The 15,481-nt window shown below is 35.6% G+C and overlaps 1 protein-coding gene across 2 annotated transcripts; it reads right to left on the bottom strand.

Moving 5' to 3' along the window:
- Window positions 1-605: 605 nt before the first annotated feature.
- On the bottom strand, window positions 606-4,865 carry LOC145238759 (dnaJ homolog subfamily A member 3, mitochondrial-like). 2 transcript variants are annotated; one of them, XM_080102020.1, is made up of 11 exons: window positions 4,654-4,864; window positions 4,408-4,547; window positions 4,034-4,117; window positions 3,695-3,910; window positions 3,431-3,583; window positions 3,154-3,301; window positions 2,433-2,497; window positions 2,234-2,362; window positions 1,916-2,031; window positions 1,742-1,836; window positions 606-841 (listed from the first exon to the last, which is right to left on the bottom strand). In XM_080102020.1, exons 1-11 carry the CDS (start codon window positions 4,859-4,861, stop codon window positions 822-824), a joined length of 1,374 nt encoding a protein of 457 aa, XP_079958146.1. In that variant the 5' UTR covers window positions 4,862-4,864; the 3' UTR covers window positions 606-821. The 2 variants fall into 2 exon arrangements, with proteins under 2 accessions (XP_079958146.1, XP_079958147.1); XM_080102021.1 differs by lacking the exon at window positions 606-841 and adding an exon at window positions 1,086-1,352 and having other exon boundaries at window positions 4,654-4,865.
- Between the last annotated feature and the right edge of the window lie 10,616 nt (window positions 4,866-15,481).

The following is a 15,481-nucleotide window of genomic DNA, read 5'->3' as shown; positions in this document are numbered from 1 at the left end:
AAACGAAAAGAACTAAACCACATTTCGTTCTCAGACAAAACTGACAGTTAATTGTTACGTCACACAACGCAATAGATTACAACACAAGTTGTCGTAAGAAAAAGCGGGAATTAATAGAAATCAGCAATTATTGGAAAATAAGATATCACAGAGCAACTACACTATATGAACCATTTGGAATTTGGATGAACCATCAAGTGCCCCCTTTGCCCCTCACGTGTCGGCGCCCATGGTAGCGATTGAAGAATGTTTTTCCGTTTTCTCCTTTTATCATTTAAAAGGCTGCGCTAAAGAGTATCTTTATTTATGTACTTTATAAATGCTTAAATTCGGCAAGCATCCCGCGACGCAGTGCTCCGAACCATAAAATAACCAAAACAGCCAATCCCACAAAAAATAAAAAGCTGCAAATGTTTGACACTTGATCACGGCAGCTGTGGAAAAAAAAGCTTTTTTTTATCCCAACTAACTTACGAAATATTTTGCAAATCATCATCATCATCCTTTTTTATTTCCCAAACCAAAAAATTGTTTTGACAATTTCGAAAACTACTGATTTAACAAACCAAGATATTACATATATCCAAATATGTGCAGCTTTAGTGTAATGTTTTGTAGCTTTTATTGATGCCACGTAGGCTACTCAAGAAAAAAACACAGCGTGTCGAACAACGATTGATGTACACAATAATAAAAGCGTGAAATGTTTTTATTCAGGCAAAACATATTCCAACGACCCTTGAATTGTTGCTTTCTTACACTTGTCTCTTTTACTGTATATGGAAAGACATTTTGTGCTTGAAACTGTCGAGGTTGTGCCTTCAATCTTTTATTAATTTTTCTGAAAAAACAAACACTGTTTATACCTGTTAGGTTTTAGCTCTAACTGACATAAAAGTTCTTCTTAGTTTGCTAAAATGCCAGTAACTCGCATGACAAAATTCAACAGCTGCATAACTAAGTTTCGAAATGTTCGACAGATATTAAGCGTCCTTTCACGTTTGTTTCGAAAAAATGGCAATGTCAAAAAACGTCCTAGCGAAAAGAAACAAGTTTAATAATTTAAAAGCGACCCGACAATCAAATAGATGTTTCGTATTTTTATTCGGGGCATAAATACGAGTCGCACACGACACAACTATAACAAAGCGGCGTTAAAATGGCTTGCGACAATCCAAATATCGCCATACAGGAATTTCCTAGCATCAACGTGATCATGTGACATTAACCAAATATAGATTTTTTCAGTTTGGATAAAAATCCGTCAGATTGTTTTTCACTGTGGTCGCTTTTCTTCTCCGATTTCTCGTTTTCTTTGTCGATTTTCGAAGTTGTCTTCGTTTCGACTTTGTCTAGCAAAAGGAGAAATCGGAGAATTTTAATACAGTAAGCCTTACTGTCGCATCACCCGATAAACATTTTAACTGTTGTTTGTTAAGTACAGTATACCATAATTGTGTAACTACATGCCAAACATTGTATCCTTTAAAGCAGACAAATAGGAGGGGAAATTTTTTGCTTCAGCAAAAGCAGGGTAAGTTTATTGGGTGTGTTGAAAAATGAAAACTGTCCCGCCTATTTTGTTATTTTTGGTTGTTGATATTTTGTTTTGAATACGTCACGACTGTCATTTCACAAAAATGACGCCGATTTCCTGAACGGGTAAATGCAAAAATGCAAGCTCAATTAAGACGAGAATGAAAGGCATCGAAATTAACTAACACTAACAGAAACCACTAACTTTCAGTTGGGTGATATCCTTGGACTGTTCCGTCAAAATCATTATCTTCCTCGGTAAATTCGAGTAAAGCTTCTTTTTGACGCAGTGTAACCATTCTGGAAATCGCAACAAAAATAAAAATTTGTCACAAAACTCGCGAAGTCGAGGTTCATTAAAAATTAAAAAAAAACTTACTTGGGTAATTTGATCTTGACATGAACGTAGTGTGCACCAAATCCGTAACTATTTACTTTTTTAATGCCCTGGCCAGGAAACTCAAAACGCTCGTGTGAACTTGTGCCAGGAGGAATCTAATAAAACAGAATATATTGATGCTATACAATTTTAGAAAATGTTTTGAAACAATCCAAAACTGACATTTGACAAATAAACTACAGCTACAGATACAACCATGACTTAAAAATCCTATGCATCAACCAATAGTGGAGATTTTTTTTACACATCATTTATTAGTGGTAGCTTCATATTTAAAAGACAGTAACATATAAATACCACAAGTTCAGTTTCATTGTGTACTCCTGGCACTCGTATCGTCCCACCCAATGCAGCTTGCGCAATTGAAATTTCAACATCTGAGTGAACATCAGGACCTTGACGGCGAAACAGGCTACTTCCAGCGACCTGGTCAAAACATTTGCGGTGGATTGAATCTGTTCACAAAAAAACGAAAACCTAAGCTATTATTATTTACTCGAAATGTGACGAATATCTCCCGCGTTCCAACTTGCATACGAATGGTTTGCTTGTCCTCAATACCTAGGAAACAAAACAACATGATTTACTCAAACTTCTGTTTCAGTGAAGAATTTAAACAGCTACAGAATCCACAACTTTTCTGAATGAAAAAAGAAAACTATAGAAAAAAAAACTTGCAATGAAACTGAGAGGTCTCTGTGTGTTAATGAGTCTTCCTAAACCGGGTTGCCTACACATCCTTATCCACAGAAATTTAATTCATGATAAAGCTTTTCTAACCCCAAAGTCCTGGTCATTGACGCATAGTAAAGACAGGAAAGAATGTTTTTGCCACATATAGTTAAACACAGTTAAAAACATTTTGCTCATGTTGGAGGTGAAAGACAACACCCTCACAACTCAACCCAAAACTATTTTTAAACTGTGTGCTTGTCATGTGATTTAGATAAAAGTTTTTTTAACTATCTGTTGTATCAAGGTTATTTATGAAATTCGTATGTTATTATGTTGTGTTTATGGCTAATTTGGTTATGTGTGTCTAAAATATAGTCACTTACATTTCTGTTTATTCCAATGCACACTTGTATTTCTAACACAGCATTATTATTTTATTTCTTATTAAGTTAAAAAAGTAAAATATTTTGCATACCCTGGTGACACAAAATAGCTTGATCAGTTTGAGAATAAAAAATTAAATCAAAAAAATCTGCACCCACCTGCAGGGACAGGAACAGTTATTGCTTTATGTTGCTTTACTTGACCTCGTCCTTTGCATTTCACACAAGGAAAAGTGATTAGTTTGCCGGTCCCCTTGCATCTTCTACATGTTGATCGCATAACAAATGGGCCAGTTACAACTTGTTCCTGGTAAACCAAAATAGTATGAATACAAATGCATATAGGTCAATAAAGTATTTGACTCCTGTTTTAAAATGCAAAAAAAACAAAAAACATGCATTTGGTTCGTTGTGATGAAACAGAGTTTAAGCTTACAGTTCCAGTTCCTCCACAATGTCCACATTTTGTAATCTTAGTGCCTGGTTCATTTCCTTTTCCCTTACAAGATGGACATGTGTCCATTAGATCAATGTTCAGAGTTTTATTTGCACCCTTGGCTGCCTCAGAGAATGTAAGATCCATGTAAACCTAAAATAAATAAAAAACATGAAAATATATTTTTAGCATTGCAATATTTTTCTTTAAATGTTAAAAATTGTAGATTATATTTTCTGTTGCATTATGGCTGTTTTTGCCTACCTCAAGTGGCGCAAATTCACGAAAGTCCTCAAACCCTGAACCTGAACCACCACCACCACCAGAAAATTCTTCAAATATTTTTCTAAACAAGTCTTCTGGGTCCATGTGGCCTGCAAAGCCCTGGGTTCTCCACTGCGATTGGCCTTGCTGGTTTGCCTGGTATCCAGTTGTACCCAGGATATCATATTGTTGTCTTTTAGAGTCATCTCCCAGAACCTACATTAAAATTGTTTAAATAAATAAGAATTACACACCATTAGCAACCCAGATGTTTTAAGCTTAAAAAATCATTTCAATACAGTCAAGTCCAACATTTCATTGAAAAAAAAACTGACATACATCATACGCTTCAGCAACTTCTGCAAATTTCTTGGATGCATTTTTATCTCCCTTGTTAGTATCAGGATGAAACTTTTTGGCTAACTGAAATACACAAAAAATATACTGCAAATGTAGAGCACAACTGTAAGCACATTAATCTTGGTTTGCAATTTATATGGTAATATAATTAGGTTCAAAATACTTTAAACCCAAGGTGTGTTGTGTGACCCTTGTGGTCATTTGATTCATAAAAAAAAAACAAAGTTAACAAACACAATTTGTAACAGCGCATTTAAAAAAAGACTTCCTAAAAAATTATAACAAGCATGACAAAGTTTTTGTATTTATTATAGTTTTAATGTGATTAAGGCAAACATAAGCACTGTCCATACCTGATAATATGCTTTCTTTATTTCCTTTTGTGTGGCATTTTTTGAGACACCAAGAATTTTATAAAAGTCTTTGTTGTTTGCTAGATTACTTGAAGTGGTATGGAATGATGAAACTATTGAAAGTTGACTGCAAACGTTGCCTGCAAAATTAAACACCAGGATATAATAAACTAACTCCACAGATAAAACGACGTATTTATTAACTGTGGTAAAAAAATTGTAAAAACAAAAATATTATCGACTTGCCTCGACCCAACGGATTTTTAAGTGTTTGGGGACATGTAAACACGTGAAAACTTCTTTGACTTGGTTTCATGCAGTAGGAAGATCCCAAAAGTCCATTTTCGACAATATTTTTAATATTTTTACACAAACGAATTGAAACACACGTTCGCCCGAGCGCTGACATTTTGGCTACATGCCTACATCCAAAGTGTCCAATGCTACAGAGCATCAGGGTTGCACATTGCATAAACATCGCGCCATCATTGTGCACCAAATCAGGGAAAATTAAAACAGAAATTTAAAGGCTTGCAGTGATGTTCACAAAATACAAACAAATTTTGCAGTGTGTAATATTTTTGACCTAATTTTCCACATTGTTTAAAAATGTTGGTTATAAAACAACCAACAAATTATTTCATCAGTACCGTAGCTAAAAAACAAAAAAGGGACTTGAGATGTGGTGTAATAACAAGCCTGAGTATTTTATTTAATTAAGATTTATGCCGGTTTTATGAACTGAAAACAACCGGCTTAGCTTTTGTTGGTATGGTAGTAAGGTGACATCAGGGTGCCATTTTGAAAACGAAAATTACGTGGCCGATGCAATCATGCTGTAATAACCGTTGGTCTTTAGTGCCGTAAAAGAAAAGCCAACCTGGAAAAATCAGCAGCGTTAAGTCAAAAGGCAGCGGTGTCTTTTTTGCCAGCAGTTATTGTAAAGTTTGAACAACGATTCTCTCACCTTTTAACAGGACATCTTCTGTTACAGACAGTTCGTCTCGAAATCCCCAAAAATCACGCGTCTGCTGGGTGCATGAATTTCGCGCGGTGGGCCAACCGTGAAGAATATACCTTTTAAGCATTTGCATACATGGGTCCATCTCAACAGCGCGTTGAATTTCTTTGAGATCATGAATCCCATCTGATGGCAAATCTATAAAATTAACATGCAAATTGTTGTCACATTGGTCCGATTCGTCACTGTTTTGAGGGTGGTTTCGAGATAGGGCATCTGCAATCGGGATATCTTTTCCAGGTTTAAACGAAACAGGAAAATCGTAATCTTGAATCTTTATCATCATTCGCTGCAGTCTAGCAGAGGCTGTCGAAATCGGTTTCTTGAAGACGATTTCCAAAGGCTTGTGATCGGATTCAACTGAAAAATGTCGGCCATATATATATTGATGAAACTTTGCGCACCCAAAAACTATTGCTAGCATTTCCTTTTCAATTTGTGCGTACTTTTGTTCAGTTTCGTACTTTTGTTCAGTTTCTGGTCTCCGAATGGAGGCGTGGGTTCGAATCTCACTTCTGACACCATGTAGTGTTTTATTGCCAGGAGCCAAAAGCACAACCGCACAGCATGCGCGCGTAACTAGAATGACCTCCAAGAAGGTGGAGAGGTACAAGAAAGACTACGTAGTAGAAAACCACCCAAGCGTATAAATACGTCACAAATTCACTACAGTTGCTTCATAAACGGAAACACAGTAGTTACATAAAGTCCAAAGCATCCAGTGTCAGTGTACTAAATGTCAGAAAAATTACATTAACCAATTCAAACAAAAACAATGTATTTTGATTTTTTGTTGTGTTATGCATCATTATTTTATGTCAATAATTGTGTCTGTTTTAATCAAATTTATGAAATCAGAAAATACAAAATAAAACACTGCCATTTATGTTTCCCTTTCTTTGTCTTCATGCCTGTTGGTATTGTGAGCCAGGTGCCATCTATCCAACCAGGTTTGGTATGATGAAAGGCTGAAGATGTTTCTTATGTGGTAAGGATACTTTAAAATCAATGTCTTGTTAAAGCCCAATCATCCAACAATTTCCTTATTATTAAGGTGAACTTAACTGGCCACATTTTTTTAATTTTTTACTATTTTACGCTGCAAGTTTATGTTCACACTTAGTTATCTTGTCATAGAACTGTTAAAAGTACTGTTACTTTTCATAGGTTTGCACTTTCCTATTTCAAGGAGCTAAAAATACAAAGAGTTTAAAAAGTATAATTTTGACAATTCAAACTGCTTTGGTTAACACTTTGTATTTTTTTAAAATATCTGTGCAAACAACATTTTTATTGCTTAAAACTGTCGGGATTATTCATATTTACTACATTTTATCATCAAGATTAGTTTTTCAAAACAATATTTTCACAAATTTGCTAGCAAACGAACATTTTCGACAAACTAGTGCCAATAAAAGAGCTTTCCTGCAAAGATTACGCGTTGCCTAGCAACCAATGACGTCACTTTTACGTCACATTCAAATTTTCTTGTCAGCGAGGCACTTTAGAAATAAAAAATATTTGGGCGTTAAAGCAGGTTTTTGAAAAAAACATCAAAAACCCTATCCTTTGCGTTGTTAAAAGCGTGCCAAGTCGCCCCATTTCATGCTCCATGAATTCTCGTGCGACAACTTGTGTTTGATAGAGAGACTTTGACCCAAACAGATTGCAGTTTTAAGCCACGTTTTGTGGCTGAATCGCCAGCAGGCTTGTTAAAATGCAAAATTATTCCAAATTTTCTTTAAATTTTACGATATTTTGTACCATACTGGTACAAACTAACCAAAATTTTCACGGTGGCCGCCACCGTGCTTTACAAACGCAAGGTGGCGGACAATTCATTTATTTTTTTTGAAAAGTTAACACAAGGGGTAGTTGAAGTGTTGGACCTTTATTATAAACTAAACAATTAGGAAGTGTGATGTATATTGCTTGACAATGAAGCCTATTAGCAAGCTTTAATGTAAAACAACACAACATTTTACATGTCCTACAGTGCAGCTAAGACAAACAACTCCAGCGTTTTGGTCTTTAGCACGCTGTGCAGAGAGTAGGCTGTAGACAGAATGTAAATGTGCACAAGTGCAAAAAGACAATTCATCTTAACTTTAAATCCACAACATACTTGTTATTATAATTTTTACTAACTAAAAAGTACTGAATTGTTTAGTGGCCAAGGATTACAACCAATTGCCTGCGTAACGTACAGGTTTATCACGTTTCCGCAATTTTACAAATTTTGACACACCCTGTAATAGAACACCAAAAAAGTTTCCGAAAAAAAATGTGCACTGAAAAAAAATGTTTGCACTAAACAATAAATGTTTGCATCGAAAAATAATTGTTTGCATTGAAAATAAAATGTTTGCATCAAAAAACAAATGTTTGCACTGAAAAAATAAATGTCTGCCAAAAAGTTATTGAATTGCACTTGTGGGCCACCGTATTTATTTTTAATCGCGTCGCATTGTTTCTATTTGTAAAATTGTGTTATTTGTTTTTAAATGTTGTGAAATAAAGTAGTAAAAACGTGAATTAAAAACGTTAATGTTTTATTTTAACTTGCATTGCGGACTGTATACGAGATATATTATAACATCGTCGAAACCAGATATTCAAGATGATCTGAAAATTTCCAAAGTAACCATAAAAACATATCGATTTACCAGATACCGAGTGGTAGCTTGAAACAGTTCCATTGTATAGCCGGGCTGAACATCCTGTGTAAACGGACAAACTGGGGGATTCCAGCGGAGGTAAAAAAAACCGACTCAAAGTCAACAAGCATTTTGTTTCTTTTCTTTTTTTACCTCTTCTTACTCATTTACCTTCACAAATAGATAATGGTGGAAGCACGATCGACAAAAAAGGGTCTTGCAATCGGAAACCGCGCCAGAAGCCACGCTCGGAGCCAGTAGACTTGACACAAGGAAAGGCAATGGACACGCTTCGATGTGCCCCAATGAACGCTCTGATGAGGTACCCACAAGACAGTTTTGAAGTTGCACTCGATCGCCCATTGTGTTTTCACAAAAAATTGTCTTGTTTTGACGCATTGTTTAGTAACAGAACTTTACAGGTAGTTAACGGAAAACGTATTTTTAGTTAGCATTAGAGAGGGTCTGCAGCAGCAGCAACCCTTATTTGAAACCAAAATTTCAGGCATTGGGCAAAGCATTATATTATCTGCTTCTTGGTAAATAGGCGGAACATATATACGTCATACCTGTGATGACGGTGTTAGATAAGGTTAGCGGTTAAAACTGCATAGTGTAGATAGCATTGGTAACATAAAGTTGAATAAATTTTAGTACTTGTATATTTGCGAATATGTATTTTTGACCACAAGTCGTGATAAAACAGGTCTATACAGTCTGCGCTAAAACAAGACTATAAACGACGCAACAAAGTTTTAACGAGATTCAAAAGCTGTGGTTAACTTGGGTATTAACGAAATTGTGAACAGCCACCAACACAGTAGAACCACTAAAATACTTAATTATTGCAATGATTAGACTCTGAGTTGGCAATCCTTCGCGTGATGATGTCTAACCACAGAAATTATTCACTGAAGTGACGTGTTGTTTTGCGGAAATACGTAGATAGGCTTACCACACATTCAAGAGTGGGTGTGATTGTACTAAGATGTCTTTTTTTAATGGAGCTTATCGGATACGTTTTTTTAGCAATTATACATCTGTACAACTATTTGATGTTTGCAGCTAACTGTGAGGAACGGTTTTGTTTTCTATATGTCAAATAATATTTGTATCCTTCATTAAAATATGCATCAATTAATTGTCTTAGGCGGGTTATTTCATTTAATCAACGTAATATTTACTTACACATTGAAAAGTTAATATTTTTAAATAATAAAGTGACCAAAGCGAAATCGCCATAAGCTGCTCAGCTTAGTGGATACGCTACTTTAACAGTAACAAGTGGTTGAAGAAAACTATATAGGAGATCGCGATAGAAGCTTTTCGGGCTAATTTGTTTGGTTGAAACGTTGAGCTTAGTTTTGACTTTTAAGCATCAAAATTGCTCTCCGACCGAATTTGTTACGGCTAAACTATAATGTATTTTATTTTATGTTATAACATACTATAGCCATCTACATTATCATCGGTACATTGTATATATAACATACGGAGTTCAATATTGTTGCTTGTAACTGAAATTGTTGTTTATAGCAAGTTAAGGGACATATGCACGAAACTGTCAGTGACATAAACAAAGTAGAATAATGGTAAAGGTACAACCATCCCTCGTGTGTGCTGTTGCTTTCGCCGGAGTTTCAGTTGTTTTGATGATTACATCTATGGCAACTGCAAATTGGATGAAGGTTGGTTTATGTTTTCTGCATCTCAAAAATTCATTTTTTTTATCTTAATAAACTTAAGCGCTAAATGAAATCACGGCGCAAATGATTTCTATTTGTAGACTAGTTTTGTCTTTGCAGATGTGCTTGACTCCATCAATATTTAACAAACTTGTGGACTTTGTAAAGAAAAATGGTTTGTCGCAAGAGTATAGCCAAATTTCCTACGTAGAGCAATCAATATGTTACCTGCAGGGAATTTTTAGAACTGGAATTGAAGCAGGCAACTTGAAACTAACGTTATCAGCCCCTTGTAAGTATAAACCAGGGGCGGGCAACATACGGCCCGCGACGGGATTTTGAGCGGCCCGCAGACAGTTTCAGGTCTTACATGATAATGTGGCCACAGTCTGCCGCAATCCCCCACTACTTGCTTACTGCGTCAAATTATAGTTATAACGGTCAGTAACGCTCCCCAATAGCAAAAAAACTTTCCCGCCGTTGTTACCATTGCATCATACATCCATTGTTACGACATAACTGCCAACCTTGTGTGTGGCCTGCTTTCACTGTTTCCTTTGTTTCCACACGTGTAGCCCAGGGTTGCCATATTGGCTTTTTTGACGCCAGATTCTTCGAAACTGGCTTTTTTATTACTGTTTGGCTTACAAAATTTTGTTTGTTTTTTTGGCTTACAAAATTTTGTTTGGCTTTTTTTTGGCTGGGGAATATCAGACTATTATTGAAGAGCAGTACCGAAAATTGCCCTTTATTGATTGGAAAGAACAAAAACAATTTAAAGAAAATGGGATACCCCAAGACACAGAGCAGTTTTGAAAGGGAGTAATGCAACATCCACAATTTAAAGAACTTGCTACATTTGCTCTTACTTGCCTTATAACACCTATAAGCAATGCCGTAGTGGAGAGGGTGTTCTCTCTATTAACTTGCATAAAAACTAAAGCAAGAAATATACTTCAGCTGTCTCTATTGGAAGCAACAATTAGAATTAGAGCAGAACTCTTGACTTCTAATAAGTGCTGTAAGGAATTTGTTCCTTCAACCAAAATGTTGAGTAGATTCAAAGCTGACATTTTATATTCTAAGAAATTCTCTACTGAGTCTGTCAACAATGAAGAGGACAACCTTTTTGAAGAAGAAATTTTATTTTTTTATTTTTTTATAATTTATGTGTAACTTGTGATTAAATTGTAATTTTGTGGTTAGTAAAATTATTTGGCCTTTTTTGGCTTTTATTTTTTCTCATCTTGGCTTTATTTGATCACTGGGATCTGGCAACCCTGGTGTAGCCTAGTTAGTGTTTCAGCAGTATCTAAGTCTGTGGTGTATGCATTAAATTTGCTGTGGCGAATAATTTTATGTTATATCAGTTAGATTGTTTGGACTGTATTGTATTTGTGATGTTCTTGAATGCATTTGGTTTAGGTGGTCAAAAATCCGTTTTAAATCACTGGATAAATACGCGATTAATGTATATCGATTCAGGAATCCGGCCCGCCAAGTACTTCATTTTCCCATATCCGGCCCGCCGACTGGAAAAGTTGCCCGCCCCTGGTATAAACAGTCGTAGTGGATTTTAAAACGTAGCTTGGAAATGTATAAATATGTTTTGCACTAAACCAAACTTCCTATATCTCTTGGCAAACCTATTGACCGACTTTTATCAGGGTTAACTTCTACTGCCATCTACGTCTCGGCTTATTCCTCAATCATTGGTGTAATATTTCTGATGATTGGCATTCTTGTATTTGTAATCAGTGCCACCAAAGAAAAAACAAACCGCAAATTAGCTGCCAAGTTGAGCCAAAAGGCATCAGTACAAGTTGTACTAGGAGGTAAGATGATCATATTCTTTCAAAATAAAGGTACTGTGGCTTATGAGTGTCAGCAACAGAACATTGTATCTAAATGAAAAACGGAACTTAAATAAGATTAGGTGACAACGCAAACCAAACTTATCCGAGGCCAAATACAAACTGCTTGATTTTCGATTCCGTTTTGACTTTAAATCCGATTTGATTTACGGTTTACATTTTCTTTTCTGTACTCGTTTAAGTCTTCCTTTTTTAATTTTCGTTTTTTCTGTTTACCTTAATTAAATATGCACAGTTCAGTAATATAACAAACACGTTTCAGGTCTAGCCATGCTTGTTGTCATGGGAGTATTTACCGTAACCCAAGTTGAAACTATCAACCATCCAGTCAAATTCTTTTCCAACTTGGCCCAATCAGCTGATCTGTACGGTAGAAAACGGAGAGATACTGCTACCCAGGAGGAACTGCTGAACTCAATAGAATCCATTATGTCAGGCGTTCATCCAACGTTTGACTACTCGTTTTACTTGGGCTGGGTGGCGTTTGTTGCTTCTATTATGAGTGTGGGTTTCGGGTTGCGTCGAGTACATGTCTTGGAGACAGACACAGAACGTAATGATGATGAAGTTCCATTAGCTTAACATTTGCCAAAATAATGGCAACATCTATATGTATATACGTGTGTAAAAACGACCACAGTTCCACTTCCAGTTCAAATCCTATAGTTCTTGTACCGACATGCCGAGAAATTAATGCCCTTTTTGTTTGATAGATCGTAATTATTAACATTTGCATCGGTGTTTTATGCTAATAAATGTACTCCGGTCTGAACTGCAATTTTTACGACAAATGTACGTCACGTTGAGCCTTTCGTCTTCTGTCGTAAGCTCGTCTCAAGAGATGAGCAGAATTTAGTATCAAACAGGAAACACTGGAAATTTTAAACAAATGAATTTTAAACAAACTTTCGAGTTTTATTTTATTTATTTATTTATCGGAAAAACTTGCGTGAAACTATTGCGAATATACAGAAACTGTAACTACAAGCAGCTTTACAATACAATTGAACTACATTTTTTCGGGATCAGTTTGAAGGCAAAGGACACAAAATTGCATTAACGTATATGAATGTTTACTATTTTGTGTCCCCTAGGCGACTCCCAGCTGAGAGTCGATACATCATACCCTTGTTACTTCGCAGCTTATTAAACACTACAAAGGCGATACTGCAACTCATCATAATTAGTACATTCGCCGTCCATCCTAGAATGTAGGAGTAACCAAAGTGGGGCTGGGATTTGGCCAAAACAGCCCAGGCTTGTATAGCAGCATTTGATTCTGGGTGTTCTGTGAAGATTTTAAGCAAATCTGTTCCAAAGGTGCTGTAGAATGACTCGATGTTTCGCAAGAGCGTGTATTGAGTTGTGGTGTAAACAATCATACAACCACAGAAAAACAAACCTACAGATGAGATAAGAAGTTGATTAATTAAACCATTTTAGTCTGATATGTAACATAAATTCTTGACACACTGCCAAATTAAACATATCAACTATCAAGATATTTTGCATTCTTTAGCAAAACATTTTCTCATGCATACAAAGACAATGACTAACAAAGAAACATTTACCCCCGAGCCAGAGAAACGTGGCTTGTACGCGAAATTCATTGAAAACTTTGATGGTCGTGATTTTCGTGCTGAATAAGAAGCTTTTGTTGAGAAAAAATGAAGCAATGGCCAAAAGTAGCAAACCCAACACCATTTGCCCACTGGATAAAAGAATCGGGATCTCCACTGCTTTCACTAGAATGAATAAGCGTTATATTACAGGAGGTCTCCGTGAAAACACTCACAGAGGTTCCGTTTCTCGATGTTTGTTGCAACAATTAAACATTACGATCATAATTACAGCATTGAGCATTTGTGAAGTAATAACCCCAAATTTGCTACTCTTAGTGCGAATTGCCAGAGAAGAGTAAAAATAACCAATCCATGCAACATGCTAGTGAGTTGTTTTCTTGAAGTCAACTATAATTGTGTGCTGAGGAGGCGTTGTAAAAAAACACATGTTTTTGTTATTGTATGTAGCCTACTTCTTTGTATTTTTTTTAAATATTATTTTTTTGGTTGGGATACGCAAAATTTTATAAAATACCTTTATAGGGTTCTGTGTCACAAAAAAGGTTGATACTGTATTACAGTTATATCGTAACAAATTTGGAAATTACAACAAATTCGGAAACAATGCTATACCAATATCAAAAAAATTGTACAAAAAAATGTTACATTTACAAACTTTAGACAAATTATGACATACGTTGGCAATGTGTATACATGCAAGTTTATAAGTCATGTTATAGTATTTGCTTTACAATATTAAATTACTTGCTGCAGACAGTGCACACTCATTTATTGGCTCTATATGCTTTTACATTAAATTACTTACTTGGTACACTTAACGTAGTTGTTCCAACATTCAGAGTCGATCGAAACAATCCGAGACTAAAACACATTTGGGATTTATGATAAACTTTGTACAGAAAATGTGTTGTTTCCAGCGGAACCTTCATTTCCTTGTAGTTGTTGAGTAAAACTTCTAGCAGATCGTCAGCATCAACACAAACCTAATTAAGCAGAATGTATAGCAAAGATGTGATGAAGTTTGTTAACAATATATCTGTTGTGATGGATTTTTGTCTTATATGTTTCTACTTCTGTGTCAGCCATTGTATTTTTATACGTATTATTCCGTCGGAATTTTGGTACTTAAAACGACAGCAACTTACCGACATCCATTCGTTGGTAAACAAAGCCACAATTCCTGTAATCAAGGCCAAGAATGAAAACATCAAAACACATGACATCAATCTCTTCATACTCGCTCAGAAAACATAAAGTGTTACCGAGTTGAAACAATTACAGTTTGCTTCCAATTTTCATCCAGCTTAAACAAATTTGCTATTGTTGGAATGAAAGTCTGATATGGCCCGTGTTTTTTAAGTGCTCTACACCTGACCTGAACAACATCTTTATTAATAGTAAACAAGTATTTAAATTAGGCTTTAAAAAATTAGAATGCCTGATTACAACTGATTTTGTTGATGTTTGTCTAGAAATTGTCGAAACATAAACATCAATAGTATTATACTCGTTACTTATTTTTTAAACAGTTTATTTTTTATTCGGACACCAAACTGCATCATTTTCCAATTCTTTCTTACATGCAACAGGGATGATTATCTTGGTCATAACGTTACGCATTTCCGCATCATTACTGAATTTCCCACTGTAATGTTGTTTCACTCACGATTCTTTCGGTAATGCTTGCAGTAGCTGTTTCGCGTTCTCAAAGAAGTATTCGTCTGTCTTTTACTGGCAAAAGGCTGTAGGTGACCTATTATGGCCAAACAGGAAGCAATTATCGGGAACAACGCAGCACGCATGAACGAGGACTTGAAGATCCCTAACTACTTTTCAGTCACAAACTAAAGCAGGATAATGTCAATTATGAGCACACACACTGAAGAATTTGCTAACAGTATATATTTAAAACAGTATAGCCTAGGCTATATATTTAATATTTACAAGAAGGGCAAATTGTGAAACAAACATCCGGAAGTAGGGAAAATTTCAAAGTGTAAAAAATGTCAAGTGTCTTATACGAGGTAAATCTATTTTGGGCCCTCATTAACCATATGGCTACCCTGCCTTGTTTGATAATAAATATTGATTTGGTTTGAAACAAAAGTGTTTAACAACGTACGTGCAATGTACGTGGTTAAATCGATGGTAGACGAAACGGAATTTGATCCACATTAACAGATTCATACGATATGTTACAACTATAAATCTAGGTATTTTGACGTATGTGTGTAGTTTTCTTTACCCATCTATA

Source organism: Phallusia mammillata, chromosome 7 (assembly GCF_965637545.1).
Source record: "Phallusia mammillata chromosome 7, kaPhaMamm4.hap1.1, whole genome shotgun sequence".
In the NCBI taxonomy this organism is placed as follows: Eukaryota; Metazoa; Chordata; class Ascidiacea; order Phlebobranchia; family Ascidiidae; genus Phallusia; species Phallusia mammillata.
The sequence above is the reverse complement of the archived record's forward strand: the minus strand, read 5'-3'. Positions and strand labels throughout refer to the sequence as shown.